The sequence below is a fragment of the Gymnoscopelus braueri genome (genome assembly GCF_963280865.1).
Source record: "Gymnoscopelus braueri genome assembly, chromosome: 9".
NCBI lineage: Eukaryota > Metazoa > Chordata > Actinopteri > Myctophiformes > Myctophidae > Gymnoscopelus > Gymnoscopelus braueri.
Genome location: NC_137610.1, coordinates 27,006,180 through 27,025,271, shown reverse-complemented (window position 1 = coordinate 27,025,271; position 19,092 = coordinate 27,006,180). Strand labels below are relative to the sequence as shown.

Sequence of the window (19,092 nt, the reverse complement as noted above, 5' to 3'; positions counted from 1 at the left end):
GTGTGTGTGCGCGTGTGCTTGCGTGTGTGTGTGTGTGTGTGTGTGTGTGTGCACATACATGTTAACCTGTGGGTGTGTGCAAACTTAAAGTGGCACATGTGTTGCACTGTTTCCTCTTTGTGTTTAATTAGTGTAATTGGTTACATCTTTGTAATCAGCTGCAATCAGCTGCAGCTATCCACACGTTTCCTAGGGCGTTGTGGGCATCACTTCCTGTCGATTTCATTGGATGTCATTGTCTCCACCAGGCCGAAGGCATGGAGGAGAGTACTGTATGTTTTCACTTTGTCCGTCCGTGTGTGTGTGTGTGTGTCCGTCTGTCACCAGCTGTGATTGGCTAGCGAGACACATGATGACATGATGACATCACTCATATCATACCTACCTGACCTGGCGGAGAACTTTTTCTAGTTGGATTTGATTGGATTTGATTGGATCAAATCGACAGGAAGTAATGCCCACAACGCCCTAGGTTGTGGATTTATTCTGTGCTGGACACACGGACTGATGGTCTGACAGGCAGACAAACACACACGGCGGTTGGCACCGCTAAAAATCATATCTGTGCCATAGCCGTGTCCCGTGTGTGTCATATATGGCAAGCTATAAAAGCAATGGCAGTTAGATTTATTTTTCTCAATTATTCTTGGGTTTATAGCCTACATTATGCATCATTACAGTGTGAGACATCCATATTTATGAATGTGTAAAGCAATTGTGTGCCTCATAGGCCTAATAATTTCACAAATTGTATCTCAATGTCTGTACACAAAGAACATGCACACAAAAAGAGAGAATAGTTCAGTAAATGAGGAATATAGGCATACTAATCAGACCTACATTCAATTCCATTCAAAGGAGCTAAATAGTTTAAGAAAAAATTGGGTAAAGTATGTACAGCTGTTGGTGGTACAGTTGTGTTAAACAGAGCTATGTCACGTATTATGTTGGCACGGGTAAAAAGCTTTTTGAAGCAAATAGCAGAAATCTTTCAAGATTTTGCAGTCACTTTTGGGACAATTTGCAGCATTTTCCCCAAAACGATTTAAAATAGTATTACAAAAAGCCTCAGATTTGTGTTTAAAGGTAGCAGCTCCGTTTATGTGTGCAGCCTACAGATAGTGCAGGAAACACAATACATATTGTCACCAAGAAAGTGAACCATTTCCAGCTGTGCTGCCTGAAACATAATGGCTCTGTGCCATTTGCATGCCCTGATGCAAGCCCCCCCCCCCCCCCCCCCAAAAAAAGTGGGTTTGCACCAATAATCATGGGGTAGCCTGTGGGTTCAGCCAAGACTCCAGTGGTTTAGGTCATTGGACTCGAAAATGGACATTTCCCCTCAGTTCTATTGGGAGCCAATCAGGCATGCTGTCTCATCTCCATGACTCCATCCATATTACAACATATGCATGATCTCAGACTTACTCCAAGAAGCCATCTGCAGCCTTAGAGCCTCACAGTCACTAGTGACTATTACTGGAGTAAGCCTCGTTTTGGCAAGAAGACAGCGCTCCTCTTATTTTTTGCTTTGAACTGCCATCCACAAGCTGGCTGCCTGAGATTAGCCAAATGTAGATTGTGCACAGCTTTCAAGGTGGAAATCCCCCCCCCCCCCCCACACACACACACACACACACACACACACACACACACACACACACACACACACACACTCCAAAATCCAATTTTGGGTAGATTGCATTTGTAGATACAAAACATTTGCAAATGTACTAAAACACAAATCATCTTCATAAGAGGCAGGTAAACGATGTCCTGCCATTCTGAAATTCCTCAACCACACTAGTTGTGATGACTTTTCCATCCCTTCCCTTATCTCCTCTATAGCTTATGCCATATTAACCACATGAACATAGAGTCCCAATTCTGTTGTATTGTTATCTTGTTATTAGTGTTATGTTGTTCTACTGTATTGCTATTGTTAGTCTTGCAGATCTTGCCACACTAACATTTTGCTAGTTGTGTCTGTATAAGTGAGTGCCAAAGAAATTTGATTCTCTTGATTCTTCTGGGCGTGTCATAATATTAGGTAAACATTCCGTGAAAATAGGCTAACATTCACCAAAAATAGCGTATTTACATGGTGTAGAGGGAAAAAAGGGGGGAGCAAAGAAGAACGGACTCCCGGGGGACCCCGGTCAGAGACATATATGGCTTCCTTTTAAAGAGTACTTGAGAGATGACATACAGTACTGCACAAGAAATGCCATTAGCCAGACCCAATCCCACTATGCCACACAAACCCCACGGCACGTACCACTGCCCACTGATTCACCGGGTGGAAACTCTGGGAGTCTTGCTCAAATCCAATGACACATGGGGAAGCACTGCAATTGTCCACACCTCTCATCTCAGACCGCCCCCAGATACGTCTGTGCAACATTTGAATCCCATTAAAATATTCACTTAATTCCCTGCATGCACATTATCAAAAATAATACTCTGAGGGGTTGCTATGAGTTCAAGCATATAACAGAACATAGGATACAGGCTTCAAGCCACAAAGTGAACCTCATAGTTGAAATTCAGAATCGACCAGAACAAATACACAGCACATCGCCTCTCCTTCTTGTGTTGATGATTACACAAACCGCATAGGCTCCTTGCAGACCTTTCTTTTTTGAAATGCAGATGTTGCAGACGGCACAACTCTATCTGTACAGTAGTTTTGTTTCATCATATCTTTTGAATGCTTGACGAGAGACAGATCCATCGTATGACTTATTTCCTTAAATGTCTCTGTAAATGAGGTAGCCCTGCCCCGAGGTCAAAGGGGGGTCAATGGAGCCACCTCATGAGCCTAATATCGTCCCTGGCCACAGGTAGGCACCCCTTTGGATGATGCTTGGACGCTTGGTTTCCCATGTGGGAGAACAGGGCTCGAATCCTGGGTGTTACACCGGTCCTGCACCACTGGTACAATAAGTCAACCATGAAATAACCTAGCTCCCATCCCACTCTGACCTAGTGATTACTTAACCAGAACCACCACAAATGTACCACTTAAACCTTATCGGTCACAACAACCGGTGTACCAGTCAACAAAAGCCTAACCCTTCTTTTTTTCCTCTACACCAAATATGCGAACATTCACTGATAATAGCAGATCCACAAGCTCACGATGCATCGTGTTGCGACACGTTGTGAGCTTGTAGATCTGCTATTTTCAGTGAATGTTCGCAAGTTCACCTATTTTTGGCAAAATATTCTCCTATTATGACATGCCCAGAATAGGGATCCTAGGGTTCAAGTGTTTAACATCATCCCTAACATCTGTTAAAATTTTGTACTGTGACAGTGCTGTACATGTTATGGATAGCTCACTTTCTGGATGAAGTGTGTCCATAATCTCATCCCCCTATCAGAAACTCTCTGCAAAAACCAATTAAGTGATAATGAGTACAGGGTTATTCGCTTCAGCTAAATATGAGGCATAATCGAGTACCAGACACTCCAAGCGTAAACAATCCTTACATAACAGCTCAAATAGGAGAGCTCGGCATCTGTCAAGATCTGCTCAATGTGCACTCACTGCTCAACATACTCAAACATGGAGAGCAGGGTAGACTGGAGAGCCATTGATATGCAAACTCAAGAGGCTTGGCCAAAGGTGCAAGAAATCAAATTACAAACATCATTATTGCCAGGGGACAAGTTCATAAGTCAAGTCTGTTTACATCAGGAGAGGATGCATTTCCTCTCCAAGCCTGCAGCATAATTACATTACATACCCTCTATATTGAGTGGAAACAGCCCTTGCAGGCTACCTAACCACGTTAACACACAGTAGGAAAAACATGACATGAAAACACTAAATACTCCACAATTATTATGTATAGAAATAGCCTCTGCACAGACTGCAGTCATGACATTGACCATGTTGACTATACACATTTTTAAATCTTGACTCTATTTCTTGGAATCTTTTCTCAATGAGATTTTCCTTGCATGTTTTCTTGTGCTTTCAACCAATATTTCATGCTGCTGTGACTGTCCACGTCTCCCGTTCTAATTTTGTAGTTGTATACCGTCATGGAACGCTATAGGCAGTTCCTGTACCAACTCAGACAGCTGAGGAAATTCAAAGTCTTACAGACAATTACTCATACTGTAGCATTCTGACAGGGGTTATCACCGTTTGGTACGTCAATAGCTCCTCTCAGGAACAGCGAGCCCTGTAGAGAGGGTGGTGCAGTCGACCAAGCGCACCATAGGGACTAAACTCCCCTCACTGCAGGACCCATAGTCTAGTCTCAGAGGCAGTGTTGCCAGATTTAGCAAGAGAAACAAGTGGCCAGGTCTATGAAAACAAGCCCAAAAGAGGGGCTCACTTAGTTTTCAGCTATTTGAAAATAGCAGGTCTACAAATAGCAGCTTTTAGAGCTGCTATTTTCAAAAGATATTGTGGAAAAAATGTGAAATATTTTTGACCAATCTTGTAAAGGGGTCCATGGCATAAACTATATTCAGATGAGGTTCCGCGGACAAATACATATTAATAAATAAGCAACTAGACTTTAGAAACAAGCCCAAAAACAAGACCAGGAGACCTGGTTCTGCCAGACCCAGACTTCACATGACATGTCAGCCTGTGTCTATGCCCATGTATGGACGAAAGGGGGACAGACTTTTATGGCTGGGACACAAGTCGTGCTTTGCACGACGTGTGTCCCTTCTATGCCCATGTATGGACAGACTTTTTTGGGGGACAGATTGTTTTTTGGCTGGGGCCGGAGGACAAAGTGACAGATTTTTTTTTGGCTGGGGCCGGAGGACAAAGTGACCATGCCCATATATGGACGAAACAGGTACAAAGCCTCATGTAAGCCCGACCCCTTGGGTCTGGCAAAAAAGCAGACATGGCAACACTGCTCAGAGGTGCCTGAGCAGAACTAGAAGTACGCCTATTATGACCCCCATCACAGCAATGGGCTGTTTGTGCCGCTGTGGTTGGGTAAACACTTGCACTGTCACAAAGCCACTACAGAGAGACACATTACATCCCTCTATCAGAGCTTTGAACAGTGACTCAACTGTCCAACCTGTAAATACCTGCTCACAAACAGAGAACATACAGTATTTTTGGACAATTATCTTTGCAGAACCTCCTTGCACAAATTGTACTACGTATATAATTGGTTGCTAACTTATCCATCCTTCTGTTCCATGAATGTATATTCTGAATATCTCCAGTCGCTAATTTATTTATCAGTATATATTTTATATTCTATATATTTTCTTTTTTGTCTTTTTACACGTTAATACTATTATTGTATTACTCATTACTACAGTAGTTCCTTACTTGTATTATAACCATTTTTTATTACCGTACTTGTGTGATATATTGTATATTGTAACTCTGCACAGTATGGCAGACTCTGCAGACTCTGCACAGTATGCCAATATTTCACTCCTCATACACATGATGAGCATGTGACAAATAGTCTTTGCATATTAAATCAGTTGGCTCTGCAAGTGCAACAACAATAGCAATATAATTCCATTGTATCAACACGGTCAATTTCACTCTACATTATTGTGTCTCAGTGTTCTCTGAAGCTGTGCCTCATGTGGTCATGGCTGTGTTTTCACGCATGCAAGCAGGGAACAGTGTTAGAGCTTGTTGTTTATTCTGGCGGGAAACGTGATCCATCACAAACTGTTTCCCGGGTGTCTGAGCACCGCCTTGCATAGTCATCTCGTCTCGCTTTCGCCCCCATCCTCACCTACATTACAGTCAGCTGCTTGTTACGCTGCCGCACCGCAGAGGTCAGCCGCCACAAATATTCAGCTCCAGATAAGACAGGCCTCCAATTACTGACTTGCACAGGTAAGCCACACAGTTATTAGATTATTAGATTGTCTTGTTTTTTCATGCAGAGTATAGAAATGGGTCTGTCTGTGTTTGTCCAGGGCTAATCTGACAAACCGCTAGCTTTCTTCACATAATTGGATTTATTTTTAAATAGATTTTAAATGTAATTCTATAATGGAAGTGAAAGGCTCAAACCTTGCCCAAATATGGAGTCATAAATCACAGATACGTCATAATGACTGAGATCATAGACTGGCCACATGAGGTCCAAGATCCACATGGAGCCTCGCCGTTATTAGACAGCATCTTGTTTTTCTTTTCTTTTCTTGAATTAAGTGCAAAAACAGCCAGGCAATCTCCATAAAACATTGCAGAGGGTTCTGACAATGTGTTCCAACAGAAGCCACATTCAGGCTCTAAGTACAGATATGCCCATCTCCTGACAATTGCATTAAACACACTATATAGCTCTACGAACTTTAAAAGCCTGGGATGCTAGACTAGAGGATAGCTGGCTGCTGTCGCAATTCCACAGTGGTTATTCCTGTCTTTAGCCATGTAGATGTAACCCTCGTCTCCCCACTTCTCGCCCCAGCTGTTCTTGACGATCCAATACGTCTTGCCGTGGTGGTGTCTACCTCCAGCCTTCTGGCCATAACCGACCACCAGCACACCGTGGTTCAGCTCTTTATCACTGCACGCCCTATCATAGTAGATGCCTGACTGGTAGAACTGGAAGGACTCAAGGTCAGCATCGATGGCTACAGACACAGGTCCCACGGCGGCCACCGCCTTCATCAGAGCATGTTCATTGCCACTGGGGATGTCCACAAAGCCGGTGTTATTGGCAGAGCTGTATTTGGGATCGTAGTGGCACGGCTGGTCATCTGTCCCCAGGTAAAGGTAGGATTCCTCAGAGTCCAGGCCGTGGTTGTGCTTGACGTACTGGAAGGCCCAGTCCATCATTCCACCCTTGCAGCCTTTGTTACCCTCAGGCCTGGAGCAGTCCACAAGGTTCTGCTCACTCAGAGAGACCAGCGTGCCCGTTTGCCTGAAGTGCTGGCCCTCAAGGGCCCCAGTGGCACTAAATGCCCAGCAGGAACCACAATTGCCCTGGTCTTTGACGGGAGTGACGTAGCCCTTTTCCCTCCAGTCCACGGAACGAGGGAGCTTGATGGAGTTGGGCTCCATGAACCCCTGTTGTTCATGGGACCCAGTGAACTTTCTCTGTTGTCTGCCATTGAAGCCATTCACCATCTGCCTGAACTCCTTGTGACTCATGTCACCAAAGCGGTTCATTTCCAGACGATAGGTGTGATTGCCCATTGAATGCTCCAGGTTGTGCAATTCAATCTTCCTCAAGTTCTTCTCCCACACCATTCTCCTCCAGCCCTCTTCCATCTCATGATATGTCCTACTGTGAATGTTCTTCCACAGGTTCCAGTGCTCATCCAGCTGTGGGTCTGGTGCTGTAGCTGAGAGAACGGCACTGAACCATATAATCAATACCACCAGTTTCAGCATCATGGTGACCTACGTATTGCTTGAGGTGAAGAAGATCAAGGCTCTTTCGAGTGTTCACAAAGTTCACAACGTCTGAGAGGAGTGTCTACTGTTTTTATATTCTTGAAACCCTGTCTGTGAAATGTCATCATGACACGTGATCTACGCCATTTTTGGACAGGGACAATATGTACGTATATGGTTATATTTAGGCAGATCGGTCGGATTGGCTGTTCTGGACAACCGGATCTCCATACAGTATTTGCCTACATTTTATGCCCATATATGGAGTTAGACACCCACCCTCCCCAGCAAACACAAGAAAACCAAAACATATAGGGGGTTTGATAGAAAAGAAATACGCACATAATCATATGGATGAATCGTGACTGCAGACCCCCGACTGAGGATCAAAGGTTTCCATGGAATATGACTGCAGACTGTTATTATACTGATTATTGTCTTTATAGTTCTGACCACTGTTGTTATTCCTGCTGCTGTACATCTTGTTTCTCCCCAACATGGTCAAGGCAGATGACCGCCCACCCCAGAGCCTGGTTCTGCTCTAGGTTTCTTCCTACAAAAGTACAGTTGCCACTGTCACCGAAATCAGTCTACTCAGTATGTAAAGTGTCTTTCTTGAGGCAACTTGTTGTGATTTGGTAATATAATATTTAATTTAATTAAATTAATACATGCATGGCTAGTTTTACCAAGTTCCAAGGGTTGCAATCATATCCACAAGGAACACCAATCCAGTCAAGCACCTTGGGTATTGAAGCCGGTGAAGGGATGCATCAGCATGGATCTCATTTGCTGTGGAATAATTAAATAGTGGAGGGTAAAATTTTACAACAAACAACACCCCGACATCACCTCTTCCTGAGATTATCCACAAGCTGTGGAAAAATAGCAGCTTTCCGGCGATAGCAAGCATCTAATCTCCACATAATTAGGAGGCAAGATGCAGTAAGGTTGAGTGATGGATTTTAATTACAGTACACATTCAAAAAACACTTCCTACACGTAGGATCAACGGGAGAACAATTGGATTAAATTAATCCAAGTTAATAAAGCTGTGTACATTTTACCTCTGGGCCCTCTGGAGTGATGAAGACATGATTCATGATACAGTAATTGGCCAGGTTAGACCATTGAAATGAATTTCATGCAGCGTATTATTTCAGTCAGGGTTGGACCAAATTACACCAGCAGCAGGAAAGCAATAAAACTATAATCTATTCAAAGCCAGTCCCTCAGCTAAAGCTGAGTGATTTAAACAAGCATAGTAGTGTCGCAGAGTAGAGACTGGAAAACAAACCCTTCAAAGAAAGATTGGAAGAGAGAGGCATAACAAAAGAGGCATCAAAGGGAGAGAGGGCACGCAAGGTACAAGAAAGTGCTCATAACTAGTGGTGAATACGAATAGAAAACCCATAAATAGCAACTCTCATGCACACAATGATGAATGAAATTGGAGAAACAAAGGTTTTGTTTTTTTTGCTAGTTCCCCACCATGTTTTGTGTACATTTCCTAGCACTGCCAATCCCTACTGTTGGTCAGCGAGCGTGTAGACCAGTGGTTCTCAAACCTTTTCATGTCAAGGACCCCCAAATCGATACATATTAGCCCAAAGATATGCCAGGGACCCCCATAAAAGATTCTTTTTAGCAATGGCGCTAAAGCAATGATTTTGAACCTTTTCAATGTCAAGGGCCCCCAGTTTGAGATGCATTTAGGCATCTCAAATTGCCTATTTGATGGCATTTTGTTATCTCTGCACCCCTAATCTGCAGATTGTTATTTATGGGTCCATTTGGTTCCATTTGTACACTCTCAGAGTTACAGAACCATAAGGGTCCATTTGGTTCCTAACTATCATTTGGCTGGGGACCCCCGGAACCCCTTCAATGACCCCTGGGGGTCACCGGACCCCACTTTGAGAACCACTGGGGGTCACCGGACCCCACTTTGAGAACCACTGGTGTAGACAACCATGCGTCTCCTTTCTGGTTTAAAACAGTCGCCTGCCACTTCTCTTTTCACCTGACAGCGAGGACTTTCACTGAGGAGGAATTACGGCCAATTGGAGCACCCAGCCAGCCAGCAGGCCGGAGGAATTGAACCCCAGACTCCCCCACGTGGTGGACAGGAACTTTACCCCTGTGACACCCAGACAGATGCCCACTGGAGAAACAAAGTAAAAATCATCCAGCCTGGAAACCAGACAAATCTATTGTCTGGCCATGGCAGGCTAAAAAATCCCCTGAAGCTAAAATAATACAGCAAAGCAAAATTTGTCCTTTTCACTCACAAGGTTTCCTTCTTCATACATGATTTAAATTTATACACATGATTTAAGTAATAGAATCATTTTTCATATTGTATATGAAATCGAGTTAATCTTAATCTTTCCTATGGATTTCACCTCCGTATGGTGCATTTAAACTGCTATACCCGTACGTGCAGGTATGATAGCCAGATCAGTAGCTTTTTCGTCAAATATACTATTACTTTACAATCTAGAATACAGTACAAATATAATGCTTTAATCAGAACCTCATTTATCAACATTGTCACTAGCAATAACAATTATATTGATCACTAGCTGCATTTCTTTAAGTGCAAGCTTCAGACACATTATATGACTCATTCATAACACTAAGAATCACAAGGAGTTCAAGTAAAACCTTGATATTATGTTGACATAATATCTAGCATTTTTACACTATTTTTAGTGATTGAGTTCTTCGCAGACTGGCGTAGTTGAGGAGTAAAACAAACTACAGTACAATTACAATTGAGCTAAATCGATCTGTGTAAATATGCCTCCCTATATTGTTTCCCCGTCCTCAAATAAATAAAAACAGCTTATTTAAGATGTGCTGGTTGTTAACCTTTGTCAAAGAAAACAGTAAGTGCTTCTATGGTTAACTTCTATGGCTACACTTTCTTGTAGCAACTTTCAGCATGGCTAACATAACTTTCAGCATGGCTACCATGCGGTATTTACAGCATTCCACTTTTTTAGCATAGAAGATATTTCTTCCTTTGAAACTAACTCCTGTGTCAAGTGCTGCCAGCATCAAGATCGATCGGCTGAATATGTTTTGGGGGGGGGGGATACAGTACCTATCCATCTTTATGTTAAAACGTTTTTCTAGGCTTCAGATCTACAGACTTACAGATCCAGTGAAAGTAGCAATACTGTCGAAAATGCTTGATTTTAGTTGACTTGAGTGTGAGGGATAGAGTTCGGTTGTGTCAGTCAGCTCTTCTAGAGCTTTTTGAGGGAAGCGGGGCCGTCGAACATGTGGGCCCTCAGTCTGGCCCACTCGGCCGCCCTCTGCAGGGAGCCCTTCTCCCGGGTGAGGATGCCGGCGGCCTTCTTCAGCTTCTCCTCGTTCCTGTCCAGGTAGCGGAGGCCCTCGGTCTGCAGCAGGTTGAGCTTCTCGGGGCGGCTCTCGTCCAGGGCGATCTCCTCGTTCATGTAAGGGTTGAAGCGGAAGTAGGTGTCGGGAGGAAGGAGGGCGTCCAGCATGGTGTGGACCTCTGGGAGGAGAATAGGAAAATATGTGATAGTCACACACAGATGGCAAGTAAGCAGTGGTCCCCAATCTGGGGGTTCCCAGATGTTTAGCTTAATGTGCAACATTGTTTTCTCACTCAACAGTAAGCAAACCAACATACAGTATAAGTGTATAACAGGGTATCTGCACATCTAAAGCACATTCTAAAGTTACAATTTGATGGCTTTTAAGACCTTTTTAATACTAAATTGGCCAAATTGTCAAATATTACATAAGAAAGAGGCAAGCATTGTGAAAATAGCCGATCTACAAGCTCACTGCGAGGCGTTGTGAGCTATTTTCACAATATTTATCTGTGGAACAGAGTCAAACTAAATGTACAGTAATGCCCCCCAAGGTCCCCAGTTCAAATATGATTATTTTGAGGGGGGGCCGCGGCCTGAGAAGTTTGGGAACCCTTGGAAGTAAGCATCTAATAGTCCCAATATGTACAAACATTCACTGATTATATGAAGAAGTCATTAGGGCATGCTAATGTAAACCGTGCCGTCAGGCCCTTGACACCAATGTGTGTGTTCAGATTCAGAATGGGATGTGTTTTCAGCCAGGGCTGAGCGAACGTTTGAGCGCCAGGATTAGGTTAATCCAAGTGCAGATGTCTGGGGGGGGGGGGTGTCACTTCTGGGTGGGAACTCTGTTATGGGTGCTTTGAAGTGACATGGCCGGTGAATAACAAAAAAACGAGGGGTAAAATAATAGACAAAGAAAGAAAATGCACCATGCGTAGGAATAGATTTGCAGACAGATATGCCCGAAGGGAGCCATCAGGCAACAGCAGCTGTTTGTGTCGACGTTCCCACAGAACGCTCGTTCGCCGAGAGGTCAGGTGTAGTTCAGAGATCCACAGACACGGATTCTATTAAAAGGAGCTACTGTACCTGGCAGGCGATGCAGCAAACTCTATCCAACAGTCATTTATCTCCGGAGGCTATTTTGGAGACGTTTACTTGCTTTCCAGAGTTCATAACGTACTGTAGATGTTCGCACCTTGAATGTTTGGATGCAAAAGACTGAGTAAAATATGCACTGTGTGCAAAATTCAGAGCTGGAATATGTTATTCTTACAGCACTGTATGTGTTGTGACATTTGCCCTGTTCCACAAATGGGTGAAATTGAAGTAGAAATGAACTGGGGAAAGTTGAACTGTTGAAGTGACATAACAAACAAAGTGTAGCATAACAAAAGGTGTTTCTCTGGGTATTTGACAGATTTTCTTCTGGTTCAAGAGGACAATAAGAATAACCATAAAGTTCAGGCCATTTGTGTTATTAGAATGGGGTTTGAAATGTCAGCCTCTCCTTGATTTTCAGTACCTGTGTACCTGACACCATGACAGACAGTACACATTTAAGTCCTCCTGGGTCTTTGGTTTTTAGTTTTGGCAAATCATTTGCCATGAAAACCGATACCGATAGGACTAGGTGGATGGGACTGTCCTGGGTGAACGAAGTTAACACACATTAATAATTGAGTGGCATCCCCCTTTACAAAACCCTGCTAAAATCTGCCTTATCTCTGTCCACACCAACCGACTGAGCTCCACCGCTACTCTCAGGGGAACGCATGAGGCAGATAATCACTGTGGTAGGAGGGACATTTTTAGACAAGAGCGGATAATCTGAGATACACACTCTTCCTAACGTGCTGCAGCTAAAATTACAGACCCTGAACAAGAGAGCTAGGTTGGAGAGTTTAATCCCAAACACAAGAGGAGAAAAACTGCGTAGCCGCATCTGGGTCACACTGCGTCACGGCAGCAACGACGACGACAGGGAAAGGGGGGGAGGGGGGTGACTGAGACAAATTTAGGAACTGCAGAGGTACCCCATGTCCAGGGGTGATAAGGAGCCAAAACTGGTTGCTACTTCAGAGGGTCAACAAGGGACAAATCTGGAACAAACTCAAGACTGCATTGCAGTTATTTGGTCTATGCAGCGATGGAGATCCATCACAGTGAAATACTCTGTTTATTCAACCCTGAGAGTGTAAAAAAACAACACTGTAAAAAACAGACCCATAACATTTTTACACTCCCAGAATTAAATTAACAGTAAGGATTTTTACTGTGATCCATTGCATTAAAAATGACACAAACAAACATGTCATGATCTCATTTTAGGTCCACATCCAGATCTGCATCTAGGTCCACATTCAGAGAGCAGAGAAAGATGAGTGTGTGTGTGTCACCTACCCTCAGTGTCTGTGGCACTGCTGATGACGTTGGTGAGCTTGGTCTTGAGGCTGGTGTAGGTGGTGCTGTGCTTGCCGGGGGATTCGAAGCGCCCCGTTCCCAGCGACACCACGCATTCCACGGGTGTGTTGGGCCACAGACACTTGCACTCGTGGATGGCCAGTGCCGTGGGGTTATTGATCAGCAAACCTCCGTCCTGTGCAAAACAAGAGTTGATTGAATACTTTGTTAACACGTTGCAAACAGTACGGCAAAGTACAGCATCGCAATCATTTTCACCACTTTATAATGCATTTAATCCATTTAAATGTTGTTTTTTTAAAGATCTTGAAAATGTTTGGAAGATTTTGAATAATCTTTGCATTTTTGTAAACACAAATCTTCTCTTCTGGGGGTCCCTGGCACAAAACCTTTTCAGATGGGGGGCCGTGGCCAAATACATATACATTTGGGGGTCCTTTGAGAACCACTGATTTAACAAGCTATGCTAAAAGGATAACGCAAAAACACGAAAGAAGAAGACCTTCAGCTCAGTGCGATCGATTGACTCACTGGGTCCAAGCTACTGGGGGATAGAGTTATCCGAGTCCAATTGTAATTTGCAGACCAGCTGCTTACAATTGGACTTAGGTATTATGGTGTTTTCAAGCCATGACCACAGTCGGTGTGAAGCCAATTAACTGTGGAAAGTGAGACAAAAAGCAGTGCTCTTTCCACAGATTTCAACAATCAACAATACATGAAATAAATTATTGAACATCTAGTGAACAGGAAAAGCAATGGATCAATAAGGATGTCTAGAGCATGCTTGTAGGTCTACAACGAAAACGTCTACATTGTCGTGTTGTTGTACCCCCCCCCCCCACGCCTTTCTGTTTCTTCTGTCTGACTTGGCTTTGATATCAAGCGGGGCCGCCAAGGATTGCTTTTGGTATGGATCCATAGTCTACCCGAGGCGATGGGGTGGGGATGGGGGGGGGGGGCTGTGTGCAAGTGGAGAGGATGTTGGGGGCGAGTGTTGAATAGGCATGAGGCTGTGCGAGGCCGGGGGACGCCAGGGGCAGAGGGGGGGGGGCGGCAGCTGGATCAAACACACAGGGGCCAGCCCTCATTAAAAAAAAGACCGGGCTGGCAGGGCGGGAGCTGCAGGGCCCCCCGGGTGTCTGGGGACACAGACACAGACTTCTTGCTCCTTCTGAGAGTCTAACTGTATGAAAGAAGCTCAGAAGATCACGTACTGTGTATCCAATCGCCTTTTTCATAATGTAATGCCCTATTTCAGTGGTTCTCAAACTTATTTTAATTTCAAGGACCACCATAACACTGAGAGTGTACACATGGAACCAAAGTTGGTTTCCATTTGAACACTCTCAGAGTTACAGACCCTGTCAGGGTCCATTTGGAATCCCCTCAAGGAGCACTGAGGATCCCGGGACCCCACTTTGAGAACCACTGCCCTATTTTACACTTCGTTGTACGAGTGTCGCACAAAAGTAGAAAAAATAACCGATCTACAAATTCCTGTGAGCTTTTTGAAAAATATTGCTAGATTTAGAAAATTTTCGCCTATAATAACATGCCCAAAGTAAGTACGCCAGGTAGAGAGTGGGTTAAAACCATATTGGAACCATTGTAGTAATACAGCTACCCTTTTCCATTTCCAGAAAAGTCATGGTTTTGAATATTACAAGGTCTCCGCCTGACAGCGACGATAATGTACCTACTATTGTATCAATAGAAATAGTAACACTGTCTGTGTGTGTTTGTGTGTGTGTGTGTGTGTGTGTGTGTGTGTGTGTGTGTGTGTGTGTGTGTGTGTGTGTGTTTCTTGCGTTAACACACATTTGAGCGAGTAGGAGGTGTAATCAAGCCTTAGGGAAGGTGGAAGGGGTGTGTCCCATGTCTCCAGCCCAGCCCACAGCAACACTGTGGAGTAATGAGAAATTCTCCCCGTACGAATCGATGTCGGCGCGCACGGCATGATGGGGAATATGAGGGCTGTCTACCAAGAGACGCAGGTCTGTTAATCATCCGGGGAGCTGGACTGATAAATTGTGTCATTGCCTCAAGGTCTCACGTGAAAAAAGAAAGAAAGAAAGAAAGAAGGAGGACTGAATAGTTATGATTATGAGATGGGGGCAATCTACAAAGTAAAGTAATAGATTGCATAGTTAGAATACACATTGATCACTGAATGAGCTGTGGTCTTTTGCTCTTAGTGCTATTGCCCAATCAGATAAAACAAGGAAACTAAGTTGGTAGCCAAAGGAAATAAATGTCACACTAACACTGTAGCTCCAAATGAATAGTGTGTGAAAAAACTGTTGATTAAAAGCAACATTACTTTTGCATTGACACCAATTCATGAGGAGGGCTATTTTAAGGTTGGAGCAAATTACCTGCCAGTAACGTGCTCAATGAATCATTTACAACGTATTTCATAGTTGAAAGGCAGCGTTCCTTGTGAGATCCAAAGCTTTTAGGAAGTGGAAGATATCATTTGAGTTCTCAGGTCTTTACACTGCCTTCCTGTTTGTCAAACAATCGATTTCAAAATACCACAATGGGTTTATGAAGCACTGAATGGTTCAGGGCCTAAATCCATTTCTGATATTCAAACTATACTGCTCAAAAAAATAAAGGGAACACTTTGATCCCTTAATTCTTTTGAGTTTTTTCGTTAGCAGTATGTACACAGTTCATGAAAAAACTCAAAAGAATTAAGGGATCAAAGTGTTCCCTTTATTTTTTTGAGCAGTGTACATTATGAACTATGCAGAACTTCAGGTCAGGCGCTCGGGTGGCGCAAGGGTAAAGTTCTTGTCCACCACCGCAGAGCCTAGTGGTTCAAATCCCCGGGGTACCTTCGACATGGGCGGGAGTCCATACGAGCACAATTGTCGCTGCACCAGTGACAACTACGGGCAAGCAGGGACCCTGTCAGCGGGGATGTTGAACTGTGAGGAGAAGGGTGTTCCTCCACACTCACTGCGTCCTCCTGATAGGGTTACTCACTGACAGGTGAACCAGTAGGGATCAGTAGTGACAAGACTACTACAAACAGTGTGTGGGAAATTCATGAATTGGTGTAATATAACGACTAAATTGGGAGGAAAAAAGAAAAAAAGAAATCGAAATATAATTTGAAAATGAATAAAGAGAGAACTCTCAGGTCCCGAGCGAAAAAACCTAAACATGGAGAAGCGGCACTCAGTTTTTATGCACCACATATCTGGAACAAACTCCCAGGAAAACTGCAGGTCTGCTACAACAAAATCAAAGCTTAAGACTTTTCTGTTTGCCACTGCCTTTGAGGTACTTTAATCTGTTTTATTTTAGCTTTTAGCTTTAGCTCTCTTTAATAGCTATCTTTAATTACATTTGCTAAATAAATATTTGCTATAAATGCTCTTGATGTTTTGTGTAAAGCACTTTGTTGTTAAAATGTGCTATACCAATAAACTTGCCTCGCGTTGCAGAGGGTGCTGCTGATTTCATTCAAGAGATGGGAGTCACACAAGCTGTCTCACCCCACAACAGAGCCTGGTAGAACTGCTGAGCTGGCTGTTTGAGTCCGAAGGACGTCATTATGCGCTAGCAGGGTGTCTAGCAGACCGAGGAATGAATCACAGAATAAGAGGGGAAAAGCGCCTGGCCTTGCCTTGCCCCTGATGGAGAATTAGAAGGGACTAACACTAAAGGCAACATCAGACGAACACAGTCGGAGATAAAACACCTAAGCAGTTTCCTTATCACTCACACCACTGCGAGTAGCTCCATTTTCTAAACTCTGCGGAATTTATGGTAAAGGCCTGGGCCCAGTAGTGGGTGGGTTCATACCAATACATAGCTAGAGGAAGTCAGGATTTTTCCTCGCTCAAAATGGGCCTTTGTAGGGTGACTATGCATGACAGTAAGCAAGCATTATCTGTGACTATGTGCAACAATTAAGGCAATGAGTCTACTCTGTAACCTTACCTGTTACCTCATCTGACAGAAATCTATAAAAAGAAAATCTCAAAAATGTCTATTATGCTGAGTAAATGAAACCCCAAGTAAGAAAACTAGCATTTTATTATAACATTGGAAGGGAAAGTGGAATGCCATAAACCATTTGAAGGAGCAGGTGATTGGCTACAATCCTAGAGATTGGTTTGTTGTTAGACAAATAACAGCTTCTCTTCCTTGGGCTCTGGGCACAAAAGGGTGCATATTTTTGGTGCTGGTGATTTTCCATTGGGGTTGGCTAAGACCTCTTGGCTGAATTTAGCACTAGCAGCCAAGTACACAGTTGTCTTGTGAGTTGAGAGTAGAATGCTACAACTTGTCTCCATTTCAATGCAACTTTAAGGGCTGTATAGCGTTAATGACCAGAGATGGAGCCTTGAAGCAAAAGTCTGGTTTAAAACAGTGAAGTGGCTCCATGGTGCTACTGGGATACTAGTAGTTTTTTGTTGAGTGTGACATGCACAGTGGTACTCTTGGCAGGACCAATTATTCAAAGGGTCGTTACATTCATCATGTCCATCTATAGCTGTCAGGGACAAACACGTTTCCTTGAGGGAGACGGTACCAGGCTCGTCCCATAATGAGAGCCATTTGGCACACATCAGAACTCTGACCCACGCTGCGGCTGGGCCTCGCCCCTTTTCAGGGCACTCGTGGGGTCCAATCTTGGCCAGTCGCCACATTCTCACACAGGCGTTACTTGAGGGTAGGGCAGTGGAAGAGAAGTTAAGTTGGAAACAATGATGTACTTAAGGGGCAAACTGTGCAAATGAGATTTGCACACAAAAAAGGCCTTACTCAAGCTGCCCGTCAAACACTCAGCATGACTCAGGGCAAAGGTCACTTCCCTTCATGGGGACTTAGAGCTGTAATGCTTAAACGCCTCTATCCGACTGGCAAACGGTAGCGTGTCTCAGGGGTCAAAATGTCCTCCGCCTTCTCCATTGAGTCCATCTGACAAGATTTTAAACGCTGACACTGAACGGATACTGGATTTTGATATAGTTTTTACCAAGTTTGCTTAGGTAAAGGTGAAGATACTACTGCAGCTCTTCTGCAAGGATGCCAGTGTTTCTCGACTCCAATAAAGCTTGGTCATTGATACCTCAGACCTTGGTTCTCCTCCTGTTTTACCTCTCATAGCTCTGAAGTTTTGGGGTGTTGCGTCAAATGTGGTGACCTATCGATTTGTGTGTCTAATTGGCTGTCCTTCAACAAATCATCAAAAAGTAACGGGCAACGCCTACTTTATCACAACTAATTGTAGGCTTCCTGGCTGTGCCAGCCAGTGTGCAGAAATTTTAAAAGGTTACAAACTGTTGCAGAACTGCCGATATCGATGTCAAATAATGGACAAACCGATATATCAGTTGAGCTTTGGTTTCAACAAAAGACAGCTCCACTCCAGCGACAACGTCACACTAATGGCAGCAAACTTTCAGATGAAGTTTTCCTCCCAGTGTGGAGGAAGAAGGCTTAGGATGTTTACTGTGATCTCTCCCACTTGAAATACATACTCCTTGGTTTCCGTTGTGTGTAAGCGATAATAGCGATTCTCAAACCAGTTGTCCTCGAACCCCGCCTCTAGTCGCTGTCATTAGCCGTGATACGCACGGAGGGAGCACTCCCCTTCACCACGGCACCAGAGCCTGCCTGCTCGCCCTAACTGCCGGCACTCAAACCTAATTTATGCTGCGCCCCGCAATGGCGTCTTCTAAGACGCTATGAGCCACGATGAACGGATACAATTAAGACGAGGCTCGTTTAATGATCTACTTGCTGTACTTAATTTTTCTCCCGTCGTTAAACTTTCGGTGGTTCATCTATTGTTACTGTATGCTGTCTTAGAGGGAGAGTGCTGATTTGAATAGGAAAGCGGTACTATCGTCAGTATCAGTGATGTAATTTCACTCCCCAGTGTACTTCAGCTCCAATTAGCAAGGACAGCAAGCTTCCTCCTCT

The 19,092-nt window shown here is 43.9% G+C and overlaps 2 protein-coding genes across 2 annotated transcripts in view; both read right to left on the bottom strand.

Moving 5' to 3' along the window:
* Positions 1-6,331: 6,331 nt before the first annotated feature.
* On the bottom strand, positions 6,332-7,360 carry LOC308091432 (procathepsin L-like; the record flags this gene model as incomplete). Its single annotated transcript, XM_080437047.1, has 1 exon — positions 6,332-7,360. The coding sequence occupies one exon, from the start codon at positions 7,358-7,360 to the stop codon at positions 6,332-6,334; it is 1,029 nt and encodes a 342-aa protein (XP_080293173.1).
* A 960-nt stretch (positions 7,361-8,320) lies between these two features.
* Positions 8,321-19,092, bottom strand: part of LOC308092409 (calcium-independent phospholipase A2-gamma-like) — a 33,905-nt gene continuing 23,133 nt past the window's right edge. The window contains exons 9-10 of the mRNA XM_080438278.1: positions 13,123-13,318; positions 8,321-10,892 (exon numbers count right to left, since the gene is read on the bottom strand). Coding sequence (XP_080294404.1) covers positions 10,618-10,892; positions 13,123-13,318 — 471 coding nt within the window. The 3' untranslated portion in view covers positions 8,321-10,617. The remainder of the gene's footprint in view (positions 10,893-13,122; positions 13,319-19,092) is intronic.